General features: G+C 51.2%; 1 protein-coding gene and 1 long non-coding RNA gene across 14 annotated transcripts in view; one reads left to right on the top strand and one right to left on the bottom strand.

The window, feature by feature from the left end:
- The window catches only part of LOC119623507 (uncharacterized), a 103,709-nt gene extending 81,936 nt beyond the window's left edge, over positions 1-21,773 (bottom strand). For 10 of the 13 annotated variants that reach the window (XR_012092460.1, XR_012092450.1, XR_012092459.1 and 7 more), the window contains exons 1-5: positions 14,888-21,773; positions 13,334-13,485; positions 12,887-13,008; positions 12,618-12,735; positions 6,779-7,008 (exon numbers count right to left, since the gene is read on the bottom strand). This is a non-coding gene — a long non-coding RNA (uncharacterized lncRNA). Of the gene's footprint in view, positions 1-122; positions 1,865-6,778; positions 7,009-12,617; positions 12,736-12,795; positions 13,009-13,333; positions 13,486-14,887 lie in introns of those variants that run through there. The other 3 variants (XR_012092458.1, XR_012092457.1, XR_012092455.1) reach the window with 3 other exon arrangements.
- LOC140711293 (uncharacterized) lies at positions 2,965-7,039 on the top strand. Its single transcript, XM_073014236.1, has 5 exons — positions 2,965-3,149; positions 4,101-4,264; positions 4,515-5,000; positions 5,753-6,032; positions 6,152-7,039. Exons 1-5 carry the CDS (start codon positions 2,965-2,967, stop codon positions 6,630-6,632), a joined length of 1,596 nt encoding a protein of 531 aa, XP_072870337.1. The 3' UTR covers positions 6,633-7,039.
- Positions 21,774-21,780: the final 7 nt, after the last annotated feature.

Raw genomic sequence — 21,780 nt, 5'->3', positions numbered from 1 at the left:
GCAGCATCCCCCAAAGGCACCTGGAGAAGTGGTGTTACCCTCCATCCCCTGTCTCCGGCGTTACCCTCCATGCCCCTGTCCCCGGCGTTACCCTCCATCCCCCTGTCCCTGGTGTTACCCTACGTCCTCTGTCCCCAGTGTTGCTCACCATCCTCCTCACCTCCAGGCCCCTCTCCCTGTCCTCCCTCATTTTCCTGTTCAGCCAGAGCACATCACATGTCTCTTCCCTTTTCAAGAGGCTCAGCTGCACCCAGAGGCATTCCAGCCTATTCGGGATGGGGCACACACCCTGGGGAAATGCCAGCACAGGGTCGGAAGGGCCTGAGACCCTCTCAGTGTCGCCCAGGAAGGATGGAACAGCCCACGGTCAGGCTGATTGTCAGGCAGGGTGAAAACTTCTGTGTCCGAAATGTTCTTTTCTCTGGAACTGTTCGGACCATTCGTGAACGAATCAGTTAAATACCAGCAAGTGCCACTCCCACTTATTCTCTGGCTACAGTTTTCCACCCACCAGCAACCACACTCCTAGGAATTATCCCTAACGCAGAATCAGCGCCTTGTGCCTTTAGGAAAACCTCTTTCTCTCCAGCTTTGTCCTCCTTCCACAAAAGGTGCCTCTGACTGCCTCATTCACCGTACCAGGATTTCGCTCGGCTACAGAGGAAAATCTGCATGGGGCTCAGAGGTGGGTGGTCCCCTCATGGGCAGCAGCTCTGTGACATCCTCCGAGGAGCCTGGCCCAGGCCTGCCCCACACACCAGGACTCTGCCTTCTGGCCCTCGGGCCCCCGAAGCTGCTTTCCCTCCAGGGGTCATGCCTCGGGCAAGAAGGCCGGACAAGAGCCCAGGGCTGCTGTGGGTCCGGAAAGTCTCCTGACACCTCCCACTCCAGGACCCCCCATCAGCATCCCAGCATCTGGACCTGTGTCACCAGCCGCTCTGCCGTGCAAGAGAATTGGATTTTCAGCTGGGTGCACTGCTTCCCTAAACAAAGTAGGGTGTTGTTACTGAGGAAAAAGGAAAAAATTGGCATCTTCTTGGCAACCCCGCGACATCCAGCCACCGGTTCTCACCACCCCAGAGATGTCCATCCAGGGCAGATAGTGTCTTCAACCAAGCGCCACTGACCCAGAAGTGCAGTAATTAGTACACTTTCACCAGAATCACCCACTCCTTCACCTTTACACCCAAGAAAAACATGTTTGCCAGGCAAATTAGATGTCCAGGAGGTGTAAGGAAACCCCAAGCCTGCTTTAAGCCTCAGACTTTTGAGACCGTTGAGGGCTGTGCGCACAAGAGCAAGGCTGCACCCGAAAGCTCTGCTCCTGCCGGACGTCATGGACAGACCACACGGCTCAGCCACATGGACCCTTCCAGGACTTCACGAGAGGGACCTCCGTGGTACATGCAATGATGTGCACTTCGTTCAGCCTCGAACAGACCACGCCCTCGTTACAGGGTCGGTGGTCCACCTCCTGCCATCAGTCCCCCACCTCACCGAGGGTCTGTGTCTGCATCTGAAATAACTTTGCTGTTTTACCTGGGTACCAAAATGCGGCATCGCGATGTTTAAAGGTCTTTAAATATCAACACTCCGGGTGCAGTCCTTGTCACTTTAATGCGGTCACTCGATGCAGGCCTCACTCACAACTCTGAGGTAGCTCATACCTTCCCTACCTAACCAAGGAAGAAACGAAGGCATGGAAGGTGCAGCTCCTAAGGAGCAGATTAGGATTCAAACCAGTGAACTTCGTCACATGCTGACCTACCTCTCAGGCTGAGATAACGTTGAAAATTAACCAGGTAGAACAGCGTTCCATAAATTAGCTGGAAATGGTCCTTGTGGATGGGCCTGTGGTTACTCCCTGAAGAACAAGACCATTAGCCCAAAAATCCACCTGTGTCACACTCAAATGTTTACATATACAATTATTTTAAAATAACCCAATCAAGCATGTTCACAGCCATTTAGAGCCATATAGATTGTCTGCTTCACTGACAATCAACCCAAGACCTCTGTCGGCAAAGGCCACGGTGCCAGGTCCAGAGAAGACGGGACAGAGACACAAGCAGACACAAGCAGGAACCTCTCCATCCCTGGGAGCCTCGCTCTGATCGGTCCGTGAGGACACGGTACAGACCGCGGGGCACAGGCAGACGGCAGGCCAGGAGAAGGGGCTGCATTGCCGGGAGGCAGTGCTTTGAGCTCTAATGGATGGAACACTGCTAACCAGTGAAGGTGGAGAGAGGGCACCCATCTGAGAGCATGTAGAGGCAGCAAAGCACAGCCAGCCTCGGGGAACCAGAAGCCACAGGGACATCAGGTTGGGTGCTGCTGTCTGCCGGCCACCAGCTGGGGGACTGTACTGGGCCTGGAGGGACATCCCTGACACTCCCCACCAGATGCCAGGGGCACCCCCAGCCCCAGGTGAGAACCATGGATCCCATGGCGAATGAGGCCAGCCTGTGGGAAGTGGGGCTGGGACAGCTCTGTACAGCTTAATAGGAAAGTTGGGTTCTATTTTGTGGGGTTTTGGTCACGTTGATGGCTAGTCAGGGCTGTCCGTCAGGAAGTGATTTGAGGACAGACTAGAGAAGGGGCTGCCAAGACCAGCGGAGCATTCGCTGTCTGGGTCCAAGGAAAAGGAAATAAAGGCTGGCGATGTGACAGTGGGGGGGAGCACAGAGCAAAGGAACTGGTGGAGACACAGGGCTGGCCCCACACAGGGCTTTGAGCAGCTACCCGGGGGTCGTCCTATTAATTCTCCTCATGGCCCCAAGAGGCGGCTGTGAGGATCCATCTCCTGAGGACAGAACTGTTCCAGAGCCACACAGCGAGGATCCACAGAACCAAGATCCGGGCCAGCTCCAAAGCGGGTGAACTTGTCCCCTCAGCCATGGTCCTAAGACAGGGATCGGAGCCCCCTGGACACACAGACACAGGAACTGCAGGAAGGGGAAACGGATGCCCTGGACCAGTGGCGGGACCCAGGGTTTCAGCCCTCCAGGGCCACTGGGACCAGTCACTGCACAGGTGGACACACGATGCTTTAACCCGCGCTGGGGGAAGGAGCCCACACTCTCAGGGTGGAGACCGCAGATTGATCGGGCCGGCCTCCCTGCTGGGCACAGCCTGAGCTGCCCCAACCTGTACTGAGGTGCCCCAACGTTGGGGTGCTCAGAGCCACTTAGCTGAGATCGTGGTGCTTTCTGTAACCACCCTCGTTTCTTTATGGTATAGATCTGGACTCCATCCTTTGCAATGTGTGGGGTTCTAGGAAAAGGCTGGCCAGCCGGGGAAGTGTCCTGGGCTCTGTCCCAGTGATGACGAACTTGGCTGCCCACAAGGGCAGCCTGTTCACCACAGTGACCCCCGGGGACCACGCCTGCACCCACCTTGCTGAAGATAATTCACTTCTCATCCGTGAAAGAATAAAGCTAGACTAACTCAATTTCACACTCACTTCCAACTTTAACAACTTGTGTTAGGAAATCAAAGACAAGGACTCTGACCATGTCACAAACCCAGGAAGCAAAACCCGAGACTAACGGAATGATGCCACCTTCGCAGTTCCGAGCTCTACTAGTTGTTTTTCTTTTCTGGTCTGTTTTTCTCTTTTGGTTTAAATTGTCTCTGTTTCTCCCTCTCTGTGTCTCTCTCCTGGTTGCTCTGTCTCTCTGTGTCTCTTTTTAAGACTCTGTGTGTCTCTGTTTCTCTCTTCCCCTCATCTTTCTCTATCTTTCTATGTCTCTCTGTGTCTCTGCTTCTCTGACTTTTTCTGTCTCTCTCTCTGTCTCTCTCACTCTCCCTCTCTTTCCCTCTCTCTCTCTGTGTGTTTGTGTGTGTGTGTGTGTGTGTGTGTGTGTGTGTCTCACTCTCTTGGTTTCTCACTCTCACTCTCCATCTCGCAGCTCTCTTTGGTTTCACTATGCAAGCTGACTCTCCCCACCTTATAATACAGTGGGATTAGCAGGAACCGAGTGGACGCCACAGCCCCCGTGGGCCCGGGAAATCGCAGCTTCGTCATAGCTAAGCCCGCCGCGCTCAGTTTTTCCCACCACCTGGAGGATCTACTCTCCGTTCGTCCTTCCCGACCTCAGACTACAGAGAATACCTGGGGGCGAAGGTCGAGGAAGCCACGCCCGGAGGCTCCCAGCGCAGCCCCAGGAGGAATCCTGCCGGCAACTAGAAGCTGTGCGCGCAGCGGGGCTCTGCGCCAACAACCGCCGGAGCGGCCGGGCCTGCTGCGAACTTCCGCATCCAGGTGGGGTCTCCACGCCCCAATTCCACCCCGCCCCGCCATCGGCGCTCCCCGCAAGTGCAGGGCTTCCCCCCGCCCAGACGTTCGCGCCCACTCAAGGTCTCCCTCACCCGGCCCGGGAGATGCTCCCCGCGTTCTATCCCGCCCCACCCTGGCGCGCCCCCCAAACGATGTGACCCCCGCCCCCCTGTGGTCTCCCCTCCCCCGGACGCTGCCCCTGCCCCCACCTGTGGCACTCCGGGTATCCCTGAAGTCCCCAACCAGAGCCTTCCAGCCCACCCGCGAGTCTCGAGCACCAGAGACGCGGCCCCACCCGCAGGGACCCCGCCTACCTGTGGCGCTATCCCCACGTCTGCGGCCCACCTCACCGCTAGCACGGCCCCCACCTACGACGACCCCGGCGTAGGTGCTCCTGCCCACTCCCGCACCCCGCCCGCACCTGCCCCTTTCCCTGCACCTAGCCACGCCCCCGCTCCCGCAGCCCCTCCCGTGCGCTCGGGCCCCGCCCGTCACCGCCCATTGGCCCTGGGGCGGGGCGGGGCAGCAGTTCCGACTCCCGCGCGCGCGGGCAGGGTCCACATTGCCTACTGCGCACCGGGACTAGCGGCTCCCCTCGACCTCCTCGCCATGGACACTGACGACTCCCAGGCCCCTAAGGGCTCCTTGCGGAAGTTCCTGGAGCACCTCTCCGGGGCCGGCAAGGCAGTCGGCGTGCTGACCAGAGGCGAGGATGCTCAAGGTGCGCACCCCCCTCCCGGCGGCGAGGGAGGGGCGGACGGAGCCGAGGAGAACAAGGCGAAGGGGATTTGGGGGATGGGGCAGAAGAGGGGGGAAGCGATGGGAGGACGCGGGGAAAGGTGGAGGAGCGATGGGAAGAACCAGGGAGAAGAGCGGGGAAGCGATGGGGAGAACTGGGGAGAAGCCCGTGCCCGGCAGCGGCAGGGGTACCTGCGGGGCGGCGTGAGCCAGCAAGGCAGCCCCCGGGTCCTTGCCGGGTGGGGCGGAGGAGGAAGGGACATGGCGATAGGAACCTCCATCCGGAAGATAGTGAGCTTTCCACGCCCTCCGGTTTATGTTTTAAATTGAGCCTGACAGAGGGGGTCGCCTGGAGGACCCTCGGGAGTCGTTCTGCCTCTGAGCTGTAGGACCCGGCCGGGCTTCCCCTCCGAAGCGTGGGTACAGCGCGATCACTTCCTAAGTGGCCCCCCGCCCTTCAACTCTGCCCCACGCCGCCCCCCAGCATGTCGAGGAAGAAACGGCCAGGTCCCCGCGCGCCTCCTGTCGCCTCGTGCCCCGCGCGGCGTGGGCGGGGTCCTGGCTGCTGCAATGCGGGACGCGGAGGGAGTGCTCTGGGTTCCCGCCTGGCGTCTCCGAGGCGGTCCGGCAGCCCCTCGCGTTTCCGCTGGGAGATTTTAAAAATGGGTTTCCTGCGCTCGCATGTGCTGTTGCCTTTCGGCTCGTGAGAAAACCGAAAACTAAAATGGGTCCCAGGCCCTCCCCGCAGACCTCCGCGGACGAGAAGGACCAGGAAGCGGGGACTCCGGGACGTCAGCGGCGCCGCGGCGCGGGCTCTGGGTTTCCCCTGCCCTGCAATGTGGAAGCGGCTCTCCAGGAGGGACCCGAGTCTGGGTCCACGACGCGGGCGCGCCAGGAGGACATTTAACATTGAAGAGCCGGAGGTGGTGGAGACTGCGCGCCCCAGGCCCCGGGTGCACGTGAGGGCGCCGGTGCCCGGACGGTGGAGCGCCCCAGGCCGCGCAGCCCCTGGCGGGTAGATCGGCGCTTCCCAGGCGAACGCCACCTGGGAGCCTTAGTGATAGCGCGGGCTGGAGACGCGACGCGCCCGGAGCTGGGTTTTGATTTTTATTTTCCCGGTTCCTCCTGCCGCAGATGCGTGGAAAGGCGCGGATGGCGGATTTCCTCCCGTTTCGGGACCGCGCACTGCACAAGGATGGAGCGGGAATGGGCCCCCGCCCTCGGTCCCGGTGACCTTCCCTTCGCCCTTGAGCGCGCGGGGCGGCACGGGTGCTGCATGTTGGGGCGCTGTCAGCGCCGCCCCGCCCGCCGCGAGCGCCTACGTGATGCCCGGCCCGTCGTCTCCATGCGCCCTGGCCCTGACATCAGTACGCCGCGCGCTCCCCGAGCCAGCAGCGCAGCCTCCCTAGGCCCAGCGCCCCCGCCCCCGCGGGACACCCCGGTGGCAGCGCCAGGCCCCGCCCGGCAGCCCGCCCCCCAGCGCCCGGGGAAGTGCTCTGGCGTTAGCGTTCTAGTTAAAGGACCCCAGCATCAGCGTTCCTCCTGCAGGGTTGGGTTCTCAGAGAAAGAAAAGGTGATGCAGCAGAGGATGGGATTGGAGAAATTAGGAGAGTGAAGTGGAAATAGCCTGGCCAGCGTGACTTAAACCGGCCGGGAGATGTGCGAGTACGAATGGAGCCGCCTTGGGGTCCTAATAGGACCCAGAGTGGCTTCTCAGTCAAAGGCCTTCAGAAGCAGAGGGAGCACCTGGAGTGACCTTACCTGGGCCGCGAAAGACAAGAAACCTTCGGCACGGGAAGAGGAACTGACCTCTGGAAGCCACCAGGGCAGGTGGAAGGTCAGGGTTTCAAGGTGATTTTGGAATTTAAGTGCTGTGGGTCCTGCACAGTGGCTCATGCTTGTCATGCGAGTGCTTTCGGAGGCTGAGGCAGGAGGGTCGCTTGAGCCCAGGAGTTCCAGAGCAGCCTGGACCACATAATGAGACTCTGTGTCTACAAAAAATAAAAAAGAAAGAAAAACACATTAAGATGCTGTATGTATTGGAAAGTATTTATGGGTCATTCTTTTGAGCTCCATGTCCAAAAGCTTGCTAAAATGCTTGGGAGTTTGTGTACAGGTACGTGAAATTAGGATACATTGGCAGAATCTCCGTGTTCTCTGTTGCCCTGGTTTTGCCACCTGGGAGGAGTTACACATATTGGAGGTTAGTAAGTCCACGCCTCTTCTCTTCTGGGGAAAAAGGTACTTTGGAAACCAGTATTATGTGGGAACGTGGCTTGGTTGGTACAGCCTCGGGTTAATGGGAGACAGCTGCTCTCAGCTCTGCAGATGGCATCAAATACGGTGGCCTTGAGCCCACGTGGGTCACACCTGGGCTGTCCCTGGGAAAGCCCGCCATGGCGGGTCGCCTGGGCTTTCTTTCCCTGGCAGAGCCGAAGTCACAATTTTTTTGTAAACTCTGTAAAGAGCTTTACCCTTCCGAGGTATGATCTTGAACCTGTTGGAGCATTTGGACCCATTTCTTTTAAGGAAGTTCACCTCCAGATGTGCTTAGAGGGCCTGGTCTTAGCTGCCACAGATTTACAAATCCTTTAAGTAAGTTATTCCTCGAGAATTTATCTGTTGTGCCCCCATTCTTTTTGCCATTTTATTCTGATTCTATATTAGTACTTGATTTTCCCTGACATAGAAGACTATTGCCTGTAGCTGGAGGTCAGAGAACACATTCACATTCAAGTATCAATTTCAGGGGAATTATCTGTCAGATGTGAAATTATGGTACAATTCAATATATTAAAATGACCATAGCTACCATTTGTTGAAAATATTTTGTATACTAGGAGCTTTACAATTCTTATCTCCAAGCCTAGATACATGGTCCCAAGAGAGGCATGCCCTCATTTTGGAAGTGGGGAGAAAGACTCACAAAGAAAAATAACTTAGGTAAGGGAGTGAGGTGCATACGCGATTGTGGTAGGAGCAAAACAGATCCTAATTCCAAATATTGTACTCTCCCTTAGACCACGAAGAGTACTTATGTCTGGCTCTGTCACCCAGGCTGGAGTGTAGTGGTGCCGTTACAGCTCACTGCAGCCTCAAACTCCTGGGCTCAAGTGATCCTCCTGCCTCAGCCTTCTGAGTAGCAGGGAAGACAGGAATGCAGCATCATGACCGGCTAATTGTTATTATTATTTGTAGAGACAGGATCTCACTATGCTGCTGAGACTGGTCTTGAACTCCTGGCCTCCTCTAGTGAGCCTCCTGCCTTGGCCTCCCAAAGAGCTGGAATTACAGACCTGAGCCGTCATGTCAGGCCTCCACCATGCTTTTCAGGGGCCTTTCTTGGTGAAGCTCCTTATTCTAGTTAATGCTCAAAAGTGAGCAAAACCCAACTTGCTCAAAATTACGCAGATATTCTTTGGGTGGTTTTGTAAGGGGAACAGAAAATAACTTTTTATAGCGATAGGAGTCAAGGTGGCAAAAATGATATTAAGGCTTAATACCAACGCGATGGGCTGCTTTTCTTCTCCCAGTAGAGTTCATATTATTTAATTATAATATAAAATTGAAAATATCTTTCCTGTATTCCTGACATCCCAGGCCTTGAATGAAGAAAGTATTTCTCAGGCTGGGTTTTTTTTTTTTTTTTTTTTTTTCCTTCTTCTTTGGGTATCTTCTGTCTCAGGCTGTGGGTTTTTGTTTTTTATTTTTTATTTTTTTCCCTGCTTCTTTGGGTATCTTCTGTTGTCCCAAGACATATCTGGAAACTTAAATTGATTTTCACCCAACCTAAAATAAGCTCCACAGTTCTGGATCGCGGACTGACCATGACTAAGTACCCACCGCCACATCACGCTGTGCCACACACCAAGAGTGACTCATTGTCTTCGTCACAGGTTGTGGCTTCTGCAGGGCCTGGTGCCTGGTGGAGCTGAGTGTACTGGGAAGTCCAGGGGCATTCTTAGGGTGGGCTGGATGCGAAAGCGGCGTCCTTTTTGCCTGTGGTGACGTGAACATCAATACAGTATTTATAGAAAGTTCACAGAAATGTAGTAAGCTTCAATCTTTCCAATCCTAGTGAGAATAGCTAGCGTTTAGTGACTCTGTTATGTGGCAGGCCCTCAGTGATCCTGGGCACTGACTTATCCCCACTTTACACATGAGCAAGGGATGCCCGAGGTGTACCAGCTTCCCTGAGTTCACAGAGCTCCCTGGTGTGGCCAGGCCCTGTGGCTGCTGCAGGGATGTTCAGGGCTGCGTGTAGCTGTGTCTTCACTGGTGTCCATCCCGTGCCCAGCACCACGCCTGGCGCTTGACAGGAACGCAAGCGTTTGCTGCCTGCCTCCCGCCTGGAATCTCCACTGAGGAGCAGGAAACCAGGGGTTCTAGCTGTCTTCTTCATTCATGAAGTCCTTTAGAGGAATTCAACCTTCTCTAATCAAAAGTTTCCAATATCCTCAGATCAATGCGTATAAACTGTTAAGACTTCAAGATCACAACCTAAAAACCGAAGTCAGAAGTGTGAGGTTTCAATTGACTGGACATGCATTAGGTCAATGACACACATATTTATTGGACACCAGGCTTGAGCCCCACATGGGCACCTTTGGTATCTGAAGCAATATTCCTTGGGTGGTTTTGTGAGGGGAACAGAAAATGACTTTTTATAGCGATAGGAGTCAAGATGGCAAAAATGATATTAAGGCTTAATACCAATGTGATGGGCTGCTTTTCTTCCCCCAGTAGAGTTCATATTATTTAATTATAAGATAAAATTGAAAATCTCCGAAGCAATGCTTCAGAACCCAGTAGGATGGAAGAGGAAACTGAGAACAGTGCCATTTCTCCTCACACAGCTCCGGCGCCCCTCACCATCCTGTGCACACACATTCTTTGATGGGATCTTTTCAGTGTAAAGTGCAGTAATTAATTTTGCAAAACTTACTGGGTCTGGGAGGCAGATGATGAGTGATGGTGTCACCCCGTCACACAGTGGGAGATTTATATGATGGCATCATTTTCTATGAATGCAGACCACCTTGTGTGCCATACTCGGATGACCCTTCGAAGCTAGACATTTTGTCATCTTTCAAAAGAAGCATGTTTTCCCCCTTGGTTACAGAAAACTAAAAGCTTTTGATACAGGACTCCAACCTTTTATCAGGGAGAATCAGGGCTCTTTAAATAAGCTCGACCAGTCGGATGGGCCGTCAGAAGCAATTAAAATTACAAAGATGAAGATGCGGTAACAACCTGGTCAGGGCAAATGTCAGGATACCAGATTGCATGTTCACAGTTGCGTTTCTGTTAAGAACGTGCGGGTGAATATGGAACAGATGGCCATGTGTCAGTAGTTGGGTTGCATTTTATGTTTCTTTTCTACAAGCCCTTTCTGGTGTTGTGTTTGTGTTTATTAGAGAGTAGCTGCCCAGAGGCTGCCGTTTCCCTCCCCACTCCTCCGTTCTCTGCATCTTCACCCCCAACTCCCAGTACTTTGGAATTACAGTCATTGTGTTTGTCAGGATGGAAGAGGCAGCCAGACACATGGCAGATCAGAGCACTGAGAGGCAGAGACTTAATAAGTCCCGCCGTGGCCCCACTGTCTCCAGTGCTGAGATAGGGCCTCGGTGTTTTTCTCTGCAGAATGGAGGCATCACTCAGTCTCTATCTTCTCTCCCTGTCTCTTTCTTCACTCCCCCCTTCCCTAACACACATCCACAGTGAAAGTCTTCAGGAGGCAAAAGAGAAAAGGCTGGACTGTGCTGGGCCCCCCCAACCCCGGGGCCCATTTGCTGTCTTCCCAGCTTCCCTGTGCCCAGAGCCGCCTGGGGGAGCCTTTGGAGGTGCAGATCCTGACTGTGTGGGTCTCAGTGAGGCTCCGACTCTCACGGGGAGGCGCCGGTGCTGCGGGTCCCCCTGGGGGCAGTGCCGCGGTTTGCAAATCCTGCAGATCAGCTTCTCCACTTCTCCAGGTTTCTCCAACATCAGATGCTCCCAGGAGTCCGGTGGGATTGTTTTCTGACTTTGACCAGGATTTTGACGGAGAAGATTCATTAATATAGGACCCCTTGTCTTAACGTACATAGGTAAATGATCTGATCTGAAGTTTTCTGAATGGAAAATGATTGAAGGAGTGGCATCCAGTAGCCTCGGGGAGTCATTCCGTCATATCTTTTCAGCTGTGTCTTACTACGATTAAGATTTTGTTTCTGTGTGTGGCGGAGCGGGTGGGGGACGTTGAGATGGAGTCTCGCTCTGTTGCCCAGCCTGGAGTGCAGTGGCTTGATCTGGGCTCACTGCAACCTCTGCCTCCCGGGTTCAAGTGATTTTCCTGTCCCAGTCTCCCAAGTAGTTGGGATTATAGACATGTGCCACCATGCCCACCTTTTTTTTTTTTTTTTTGTATCTTTAGTAGAGATGGGGTTTCACCATGTTGGTCAGGTTGGTCTCGAACTCCTGACCTCAAGCGCTCCACCTGCCTCGGCCTCCCAAAGTGCTGGGATAACAGGCTTGAGCCACCACCCCCAGCCTTATTTCTGTGTTTCTGTAATCATTGCGCACATTAACGACCGCCTTCGGTGAGTCAGGGCAGGCTTTAGGCAAAAGAACTAAGCCCTCTCCGCCCCTGCGGCTCTCACTCCTGCGGTGAGGTGCGGGTACAATGTACCTGTAGCCGGACCTGAGAAGAAAAGCTCCTGTCTTATGAAAGGGCCCGGGGAGCCTCTGGTTGGGGCCGTTTGACCTGACCGGAAGGTGAGGGAGGAGTCGGTAGAGGTGGGTGGGCCAGTGGAGGACTTTGGATTCGCCTTGGGGGAACTGGGAAACAGACTGACTGTCTCCGATAAGGGTGGCTTTGTGGAGAGGAGAGGACAGGAGGGGAGGTCGTGAGTTTAGGGTCTCACAAGGAGCGGCCACAGATGGAAGGTTATGGGGTGGGGCGTGTGGCAGGGCAGCCTTGTGCCCACAGACACACCCCGCCGAGGAGACCCAGGGACTCAGCTATGACAGCTGGAAGGCGGAGCATGTGAGCTGCAGCAGACACAGGCAGGTGGGGTAAAAGGAGAGTCTTCGCAGCAGTGCTTAGAATAGCAAAAAGTGGGAAAACCAGCAAAAAGCTATCAATAGGAGATTAATGAATCCATTATGGCACCTAGAATGGAAGGAATTTTTGTCAGCGTTTAATAAGGAGCTTTGTGCTGGTCGAAAGTCAGGAGGTGCCCAGTACACTCAAGGGCAGTATTGAAGAGCTGAGTCCAGAGCAGCTCTGCACAGCAGATCCCCCTGGGGCCAGAGGGGCCGTTTGCAAATCCAGGCAGATCCGCTTCTTGAAGGTTTCTCCAACGGGAGCATCTCCCAGGATTGAGGCTTGCATGGGTGTTATATATGCAATTTTAAATGATCTAGTTGCCACATTAAAGAAAGGCAGGTCCGGAGGGGGGGACGCTGGGTGCCATGACTCACGCCTGTAATCCCAGCACTTTGGGAGCCCAAGGCAGGTGGATCACTTGAGCCCAGGAGTTTGAGGCCAGCCTGGGCAACATGGCGAGACCCAGTCTCTACAAAAAATACAAAACAATTAGTCGGATGTGGCGGTGCATACCTACAGTCCCAGCCCCGTGGGACATTGAGGTGAGAGGATTGCCTGATCCCAGGAGTTGGAGGCTTCAGTGAGCTGTGACTGCACCGGTTCACTCCAGCCTGGGCAACAGAGTGAGACCCTATCTATAAATAAATAAATAAATAAATAAATAAATAAATAAATAAAGTGAGACCCTATCTATAAATAAACAAACTATATTTTCTATTCAGCCCACTATTTTGATAACAATCAGTTATTGTGTTATTAATATTTTACACTGTTTTCCATACTTAAGTCTTTGAAACCCAGTGTGTAAAGAATCTTCAAGTACATCTCCATGTGGACGGGACACACGTGGCCAGCGGCTCCTCTGAGGGACAGTGTGGTCACGGCGATGGGTGGCGTGTGCTGCCTGTACATAGAAGGTCCCCGTGTGAGTGTTTCTGCGAAGGCCCTGAGGGATGGGCAGGGGAGGGCCGACACCGTCCCAGCCACACAGAGGACCCTGGAATGCAGCAGGCTGCCAGCGCGCCCCCACCCCAGCCGCTCTGCTGCCTGAGCTCTTTCCCAGATGTCCACTTAGCTAACCTCCCTCACCTTCTTCCCTTTCCTTCTTTCCCCAAACGTCACTCTCAGGCAGGTCTGCAGGCTCTCCGATTGTCAATGGCAGCCCATCTCCATCCTCCACCCTCTTAACACCCCCCACCCCACTTGCTATTTTTCTCCTCAGTGCTTACGGCCATCCACCCCTGGGCATCATGCATTTGTTCACTGTGTTTCTTGCTTTCGGGTCTCTCCTGATTGGAACAAGCTCCGCCAGGACCAGAGGCTTTCCATTTTGTCACCGATGCATCCACATAGCTCCCGGCAGAGATGGCGCTTGGGGCACCTGAGGTGGACAGTGGCTGGTGGTTGAGCCCTACAGATTTATCTCAAGCCCTCCCCTGACCCTACCGGAAGACACGGTGGTCTGCACAGTCCAGATAGTCAGAGAGGCCCCCCGGCTCGATGACTTTGAACCGGCGGGGGTGGGGAGGGGGGAACAGCACCGTCGACAGAAACCCCCCTTGGTATCCCACCTCCCCATGCCTACATAATCCCTGCATTATCAAAGGAGAGACCCCTAGAAGGAGGTTTGGCAGCAGGAGTGAGATCAGCGCAGTGTAAGCTCATTTTCTGACAAACCAGTGGGAGGAGTTGGCAAACTGACTTTCTCAAAAAGAATGTATGCATCGAAATTAGCAAGTGAGTGATCAGCAGTGTGGGAAAATTCAGGAAAAGCAGTTCAGTGCTGTGAGAGAGGGCGAGGCAGGGAGCTTTATTACTCCAGACAACGGAGGAGGTAAAAGGATAGACCTAGATTATTTCACTAGAGTTCATCTATTCTTTTTTTTTTTTTTTTTGAGAGGGAATCTCGCTCTGTTACCCAGGCTGGAGTGCAGTGGCGCAATCTCGGCTCACTGCAACCTCCGCCTCCCGGGTTCAAGCGATTCTCTTGCCTCAGCCTCCCAAGTAGCTAGGACTACAGGCGCATGCCACCACGGCCGGCTCAGTTTTCTTTGTATTTTCAGCAGAGAGGAGTTTCACCCTGTTAGCCAGGATGGTCTCAATCTCCTGACCTCGTGATCTGCCTGCCTTGGCCTCCTAAAGCGCTGGGATTACAGGCGTGAGCCATCGTGTCCAGCCTATTCCTTTTTTTAAAAAAATACAATTTAGATTTTATCAGAATAGAATCCCAGGAAGCTGAGATTTGTAAACTGGGAAATCCATCTCCTCCAAGTAGCCAGGAAATAAGCCAGGTGACCTAAGTCATTCTTGCTAGGCCCTGGTGTGGGCCGGGGATGACTGACTCAAGGAAGAAGCTGTTAAAAAGTATATCATATGAAGAAAGTGATTTACTAATTGATCAGAGTAATGACCACATATTTCCTATGTAACCACTCCCTCATTATCTCCAACTTTATCTTTGGTTCTCATGACAAGATTATCACTTCCCAGAAAACTGGGTTTTTTTGCAAATTACCAGGAGGTGTTTTTCCAAATGGTAAGGTTCTTCTTTGGTGGGAAGATGTTTTCTCCTGGAAATCCTTAGGAAAGTTATTTGATTCTTGGGTTGGGCTCCCAAAACCAAAACAAAACAAGATGGATTATCCCCAGGATACCTGAGCTATAAGGACAATCTGTAGCTTGAGCGTGGAGTGAAAGACACTGAAACTGCCCTTTGTCCCAAATGGCTGTGTGCCGGGGCCCTAGAACAGCCCTAAGGAGGTGGTGAAACAGGTGACATTTACCTGTGAGGCTGAAAGCCCTCATTGCCAGGCTGTGAAAGTCCGCACTGCAGGTGTGCACGTCTTTATCCCTGTCCTGTGGGTGACAGAGCCTGCCAGTGAATGCTGGTGCATTTCCTTCTTGCTTTTCATCCACCCGTGTTCTCCTCCCTCCTAACCCCTCACTGAATGTTCCTGGGGCTTCATCAGGTTTCACCCTGCAGGGCCCAGCAGGAGGCAGCTGATTTGCAGTCCTCACCATTCAGAAGTTCAGAGGGAGGGCTTAGAACCAAACAGGCTCCACCCCCAGGCAATTAAATGAGCATCTGGCCTCAGCAGGCATTATTTTCCTTCAAGTTCCCATTGGTGACTCTAAGGCACAGGTATCGTAATAGAGGAAATCAGGAAGTCTTGAAAGTTAAAAGGAAATAAAACTAGGGTTTACCCTGTAGCTTCACCACTTCACTAAGGTCGTTACCTTCCAGTAATCAGTTTATCCCCCTCAGAGCCTCAGCTTTCTCATACCTCCAGGGAGGTGTCAGGAGCTCTGCGGGCTTCCTGTGAGAATCATCCGGGCCTGGGCTCTGGCTGTGGGTGTGCAGTCAGCAAGGGACGCCCTACTAGGTCCCACCAAGTGCTGCCAGCCCCTGAGCTCAAGGAGGACACGTGAAGAAAAGCCCTTTGCAATGTAGGGCTCCATCCCACCAACGTGCAAGTGAATAGAAGTCCTTTCAAGACCTAGTATTGTGTATTTTTAAAAGTGTAGTGCCCCGTCACCTGGAAATTGCTAGAAATGCACGTTCCCAGGCTCCCTCTCCACCTGTGAAACCCTGGGGGTGGCCCAGCTACCTGGGGTGCCGTGGCCGCTGATGGTGCTCCTGCTGTGGGGCGGTGTCACTGTTCTTTCCAGGTGGGTACAGGTGGACCCAGGGGTGGGGGGTGGGGAGAATCCCGCAGGGACTTCAGGGACTGAGTTTAGTGCTGGGGTGTGTTTCTACTCTGCACAGGAGTCTCCTGGGGTCACCTTGTGTATCATGTCCAGCTTTTTTTTTTTTTTTTTTTTTTGAGACAGTGTCTCGCTCTGTCGTCCAGGCTGGAGTGCGATGGCGCCATCTCCACTCACTGCAAGCTCCTCCTCCCGGGTTCACAGCATTCTCCTGCCTCAGCCTCCTGAGTCGCTGGGACTACAGGCGCCTGCCACCACACCCAGCTAATTTTTGTACTTTTAGTAGAGATAGGGTTTCACCACGTTGGTTAGGCTGGTCTTGAACTCCTGACCTCAGGTGATCTCCCCGCCTCGGCCTCCCAAAGTGCTAGAATTACAGGTTTGAGCTACCATGCCCAGTGGGCTAATTTTTAAGTTTTAGAGATGGGTTCTCACGGTTACTCTTGCTGGTCTCAAACTCCTGGCCTCAAGCAATTCTCCCATCTTAGCCTCCCAAAGTGCTTGAATTTGCAGGCATGAGCCAACACACCTAGCCAGAAATTGATCTTTCATTTTAAACTTCATCTAGAGATGTGACAAAAACCAAACGAAGTATTTGTTAAAATACTTTATAACCCTAGGTACAGTAATAGAGTAATCCAACTGACAATTTCACAAAAGTCAATTTTTGGCAACAAGTTCAAGGTTATACATGTTAATAAAGATAACACATTTATTCAACCAGAAGAAAAAGGGTACAATGACAGAATTTATCTTTTTCTTTACTATGTTGTCTGAGCTATGGTTAAGGTTTGGGGAACTAGTATCTTAAAGAACCTTCAGAAATTTCTCATTCTAGAATTTAGAAACAAATTTTACACTCTTGGGGTTGAGAGAATCCAGGAGCAATCACCACCCCTAGTGTCCCGATGCTACTCTCCAAAGGCCCTTCCCCACTAGCCACAGAAATCAGAGCTCCCTGGGAAACAGACAGTTGAGCCTCTGGAGGAGGAAGGCCTGGCTGTGCCTGCGTTAGGGAGGTGGGGATGGGGGCATACAAACCAAAGAAGTGAGACCAAAATGGGCCAACAGCTGTGGCAAATGTCGGCATAAAAATAAATAAATTCCATCTGATCACATGGTCTCAAATATATACATATACAGAAATATTTGTGAGGTCACAGTGGTACTAAAAAACAAAACAAAGACGACTGGGGGGAAAAAAAGAAGAAAAGAAAGAACTCTTTTCTCCATGTTGGGCGCAGTGGCTCACACCTGTAATCCCAGCACTTTGGGAGGTCAAGGTGGGCAGACTGTTTGAACTCAGGAGATCGAGACCAGCCTGGGCACCACGGCGAGACTCTGTCTCTACAAAAAAACATAAGCACTAGCTGGGCATGGGGGTGCACATCTGTAGTCCCAGCTACTCAGGTGGCTGAGGTGGCCCAGGAGGCTGAGGCTGCAGTAAGCTAAGACCATGCTATTGTAGTCCAGCCTGGGGGACAGAACCAGACCCTGTCTTTAAAAAAAAAAAAAGACAGCTTCTTCTGTCAACATTAGAGGTAGTTCCTGCACCACCCCTCCTCCTCAAACTGGACTTCCCAGGGAGAGCAGCCGCCCCTGCCTTTTCCACAGAACCATATTTCAAGATAACCCAAGAGCCCCAGCTGATGTGGAACTCTTCTTTGAAGAAGTCCAGCAAACGAATGAAGAATTACAGAATTTGAAAACTTCACAAACTCTAATAAATGATTCAGGCAATAATCCTCAATGAATATGAAAACCATTAATAGGTTGATGAGGAATTATCACAGGACACCAGAAACTCAAGTGCACCAGATGGTCTGTGGCTGAAGGGAGAAAGCAGATCTTCACAAGACGGTGGCCGACTCTCAGCATGCACCCTGCTGGTGTGAGACCCCCCGGTGGAGGCAAGCAGGCCTCACACGATGGTAGGATGTGGCCATCAATGCAGAACTCCCCACGAGGGACTCTGCTTAAAAAGGCGCAGCCTGACTCAAACTAAGGCTTTGGATCTAAGTTCCAGTTCTCAGGAAACACAGGAACATGGCACCCAACACCACACAGGAGCAGCCAGGACACCTGGAAAGTGAGAGCGCCTGGAGGAAACCCGGCCTGCACACTCCTCTGCCGTCCCCGAGAGGGTGCCCAGGAGAGACCCGGGCTGATCAGGTGTGATCTGTGGGACCCTGTGCAGCAAACACTTTGGGGCCAACTAGAAAATGTGAATATGGAATAAGAAATAGGCAGTTTTATGAAAGTATGTTTTATTCTATTAAAACTGAAAATGGCATTAGCTCATGTAAGAAAAAATCATGTTTTCAGGTCACAAATTCAAATATTTAGTGGTAAATGATGACATTTATAATTTACTTCCAAAAACTTCACAAGGAAAAGGATATCTATTATGTGATAAGTGTTTAGGGGCTCATTATCCTAGTCTACTTTTCTGTATACTTGAAAGTTTTCATAATTGTTTTTATATAAACTAACCTTGCAAATATGTTTTTACATTAGCATTTATATGTAAATTATTAGTGTTTTATAGGATACGTATAACTATATTATTACTATAATGACCTTATACTAGTGACATAAGAAACAAGCGATATATCAGAAAGTGAGGATGTGATGAAGGTTCTGTGACTGCATCCACTATCGGAAGAGCACTTCTCCATGCCAAGGAGAGGCTCGAAGCTAAGCATTGCTAAATGTGAGAGACGCCATGTCATGAAATTGGAAGAACACAAACAAGTTAACTTTCCACAATCCACCATCAAACTTTTCCAACAAAATATTAGCTAGCATTGCTTGGGTGATAGTGAGTGGTATGAAATTGCTTAAGCTTCTCCCACATAAGCTCCGGGATGCACAGTGGGTCACCCCTGGAGACCACTGAGTACGTGTGGTCGGGAAGAAGTCTATTTTGAAGGTGCTGGGGGAATATCCTCTCATTGTCTGTCTTGAAATGTGAAATAAATAAGAATATATACATTTAAAATAATACACACATACTACATTACTTACAATATAGCCAATTGATCACATTCTGGTGCATATGCCTGTAATACTTTGCAAATAAAACTGTTCTAATGGTAACAAAAAAAAAAAAAAAAAAGACACCCCTGCAGGCATTGTTTAACACCGTATTCAATCACTCATCACCCATGCACAGGACCCAAGGATTGAGAACAATGGACTTTTTGATGTGTGTTGCAAATTGGAGGGATCACCAGGTCTGCCCACCAGCCAGGAGGGAAGTGGGGAGAAGCTCTCACCCTAACTTGAGTTTTAAGAAGGCTCCTTGGAAGAAAAGACCACCAAATTGAGAATGAAAGGTAAGAAATAGTTCACCAGCTGAGGGGGGCTACGGGAGTCAGAGAGCAGGCCACCCACGAGCCCCAGGGACACCAGCACAGGCAGGTTGTCAAAGTCACAAGGGGACATGAAGACACGGGCCCAGGACAGCAGCTCTTAATCCAGAATGGTCTCAAGGCTCCTTTACACTCTGAAAAATTAACCCATTTATGCCTGAGGTTGCAATTTTTTTTGTAAAAATTCAGACCTTGGCAATGACCTTGAGCTGTAGGATACAAATAACTCCCACAAGCTTAGGATTCCAATAATGGAACACGAGGCATAAAAGGGTTTTAATGAGGACCCAAGCAGCTTTTGATTATGTGGGCTTTTTTGCCTGTGTAGGTGCCTGTGTGTGTTTATATAATTTTTCTATATTCTAAATTAAAGCTGAGACATTTACAAACTACTTATGCATTAAGGTAAGCCATCATTACATGATAATATAAATATGTTTGAAAAATATTTCTCATAACAAAGTAAAAAACTGACTACTTAGAGTGATGCTGTGTTGCCTTTTTTGCAAACCTCTGTAGTGTCTGGGTCAGAGGTGAAGCTGGACTCCCCCATCTGCTCTGTATGCAGCTTGGTGCGTGTCACACACCTCGCCACGCAGCCTCTAGAAAGTACACCATGTACTTGGGCAAGAATGAGTGAAAAAGACAATGTGTTGATAGTGGTATGAAAAGAGCTTTTCTCTCGCTGCAGATCATACACGGGGGTCGTCAGACATGGTCTGAGACAGCATCCTGGCCCCGCTAATCCCCTGGCTTCTGCTCACAGCACTGACCTAGCTAATCCAAGAACATGTCACCTATAATGAGAATATTATATAAAAATCAACCACCTTACAGATGTGTCTGTATCATGGTTCTGTACATGGGTAAGGTAAGCTGAACACAACATTAAAAAGAAAGAAAACTTACAAACCCTCCCTTCATCTCACTAAAGACGACTCCTTTAAAGACCAAGGGTGTCTGGGGTCGCTAGGATTCTCGTGTTCCAGCCGCCATCCTTCCTGCCTGAGGACAAATAATTATAAGCTGACAGTGACTCAAATACTAAAGTCTGCATCAACTAGTTAATCACTCATGACATACCAGAAATCCAGCTCGTGTAAACATGGGAAAAAGGTGGCGTCCAAATACACCGAGAGGAGATTCTGAAGGTCCTTGGGATTTTGTGTGGAAAATGGATACAGAGTATAATCACTAGCTGGGTACAAATGAAAAGTGAAATTGTAAAATATAACAGATTTCTACTAAAATTATTGAGTCTCAAGCCTCATTTCCCCTTTGTCCTAGGACAGTAAGTTGTAGCTATTCTTGAGATGGGGCAGTGGCTCCATACTCTGGCCCCCGACCTTACTTTAGGTAAGCCTCCTGGTAAGTGTCCATACTTTTCGGTATGAAAGAAACTGTCTTCTCTTTCAGTCATGCCAGCCGGCCCTCTCCCTCAATCACATACCACGTCCCTGTGATCACAACACTTGCCACCCACTCCGTCCGGGTGCCATGAGTCACCTGGCCAAGCACACACAGCAAGTCGCTGGCAGAGGTGAGACCTCGGGTCTCCTCAGCCCAATCTAGGGAGCCTGCCATCCAACCACCATGCATAAGTGGCCCACTACGACCTGCATCATCTACCGCTGTTAAATTACTCGTTTCCAAGCTTACCGTACTTTGTAACAGATGATCAATGCATTTAAAATCAGCAGATACAGTGAGATGTCTGCTTTCTAACAATATATAGCTTTAATAATAATAGCGCTCATGGTAGCTATTTCTCAAACAAGAAACATGACTTATCGTAAGTTTCTATGGCTGGACACAGTGGCTCACACCTTTAATCCCAGCACTTTGGAAAACCAAGGTGATATGGTTTGGCTGCGTCCCCACCCAAATCTCATCTTGAATTGTAGTTCCCATAATCCCCACATGTTGTGGGAGGGACCTGGTAGGAGGTGATTGAATCATGAGAGCGGTTCCCCCCATATTATTCTCGTGACAGTGAGTACGCTCTCACGAGATCTGACAGTTTTATAAGGGGCTTTCCCCTTCACTTGTCATTCTCTTCCCTGCCACCCTGTGAAGAGGTGCCTTCCACCACGATTGTAAGTTTCCTGAGGCCTCCCCAGCCATGCAGAACTGTGAGTCAATTAAACCTCTTTACTCTTTAGGTCATTCTTTATAAATTACCCAGTCTTGGGTATTTCTTCATAGCAGTGTGAGATTAGACTAATACACAAGACAAGGGGATTACTTGAACCCAGGAGTTTGAGACCAGCCTAGACAACAAAGCAAGTTTCCACCTACACACAAACACACACACACACACACACAATGAGCCAGGCGTGGGGGCACCTTGTCCCAGTTACTTGGGAGACTGAGGTGAGAGGATCGCTTGAGCCCAGAAGTTTGAGGCTGCAGTGAGCCCAGATCATCCCACTGCACTCCAGCCTGGGTGACATGGTGAGTCCCAGTCTCAAAAATAAGTACATTTCTATAAAATTTGAAAAATAAAGGAGTGAGTTTATAGTACTGGCTACTATTAATAAGGGCCTCACCCAGAGTGAGGTGTCTTTGCCCTCACTTTGCAGGATTTCACAAATGCT

The sequence above is a fragment of the Chlorocebus sabaeus genome, unplaced genomic scaffold (assembly GCF_047675955.1).
Source record: "Chlorocebus sabaeus isolate Y175 unplaced genomic scaffold, mChlSab1.0.hap1 unalloc_scaffold_523, whole genome shotgun sequence".
NCBI classification, from domain to species: Eukaryota; Metazoa; Chordata; class Mammalia; order Primates; family Cercopithecidae; genus Chlorocebus; species Chlorocebus sabaeus.
This window is presented reverse-complemented; position numbering and strand designations above follow the sequence as displayed.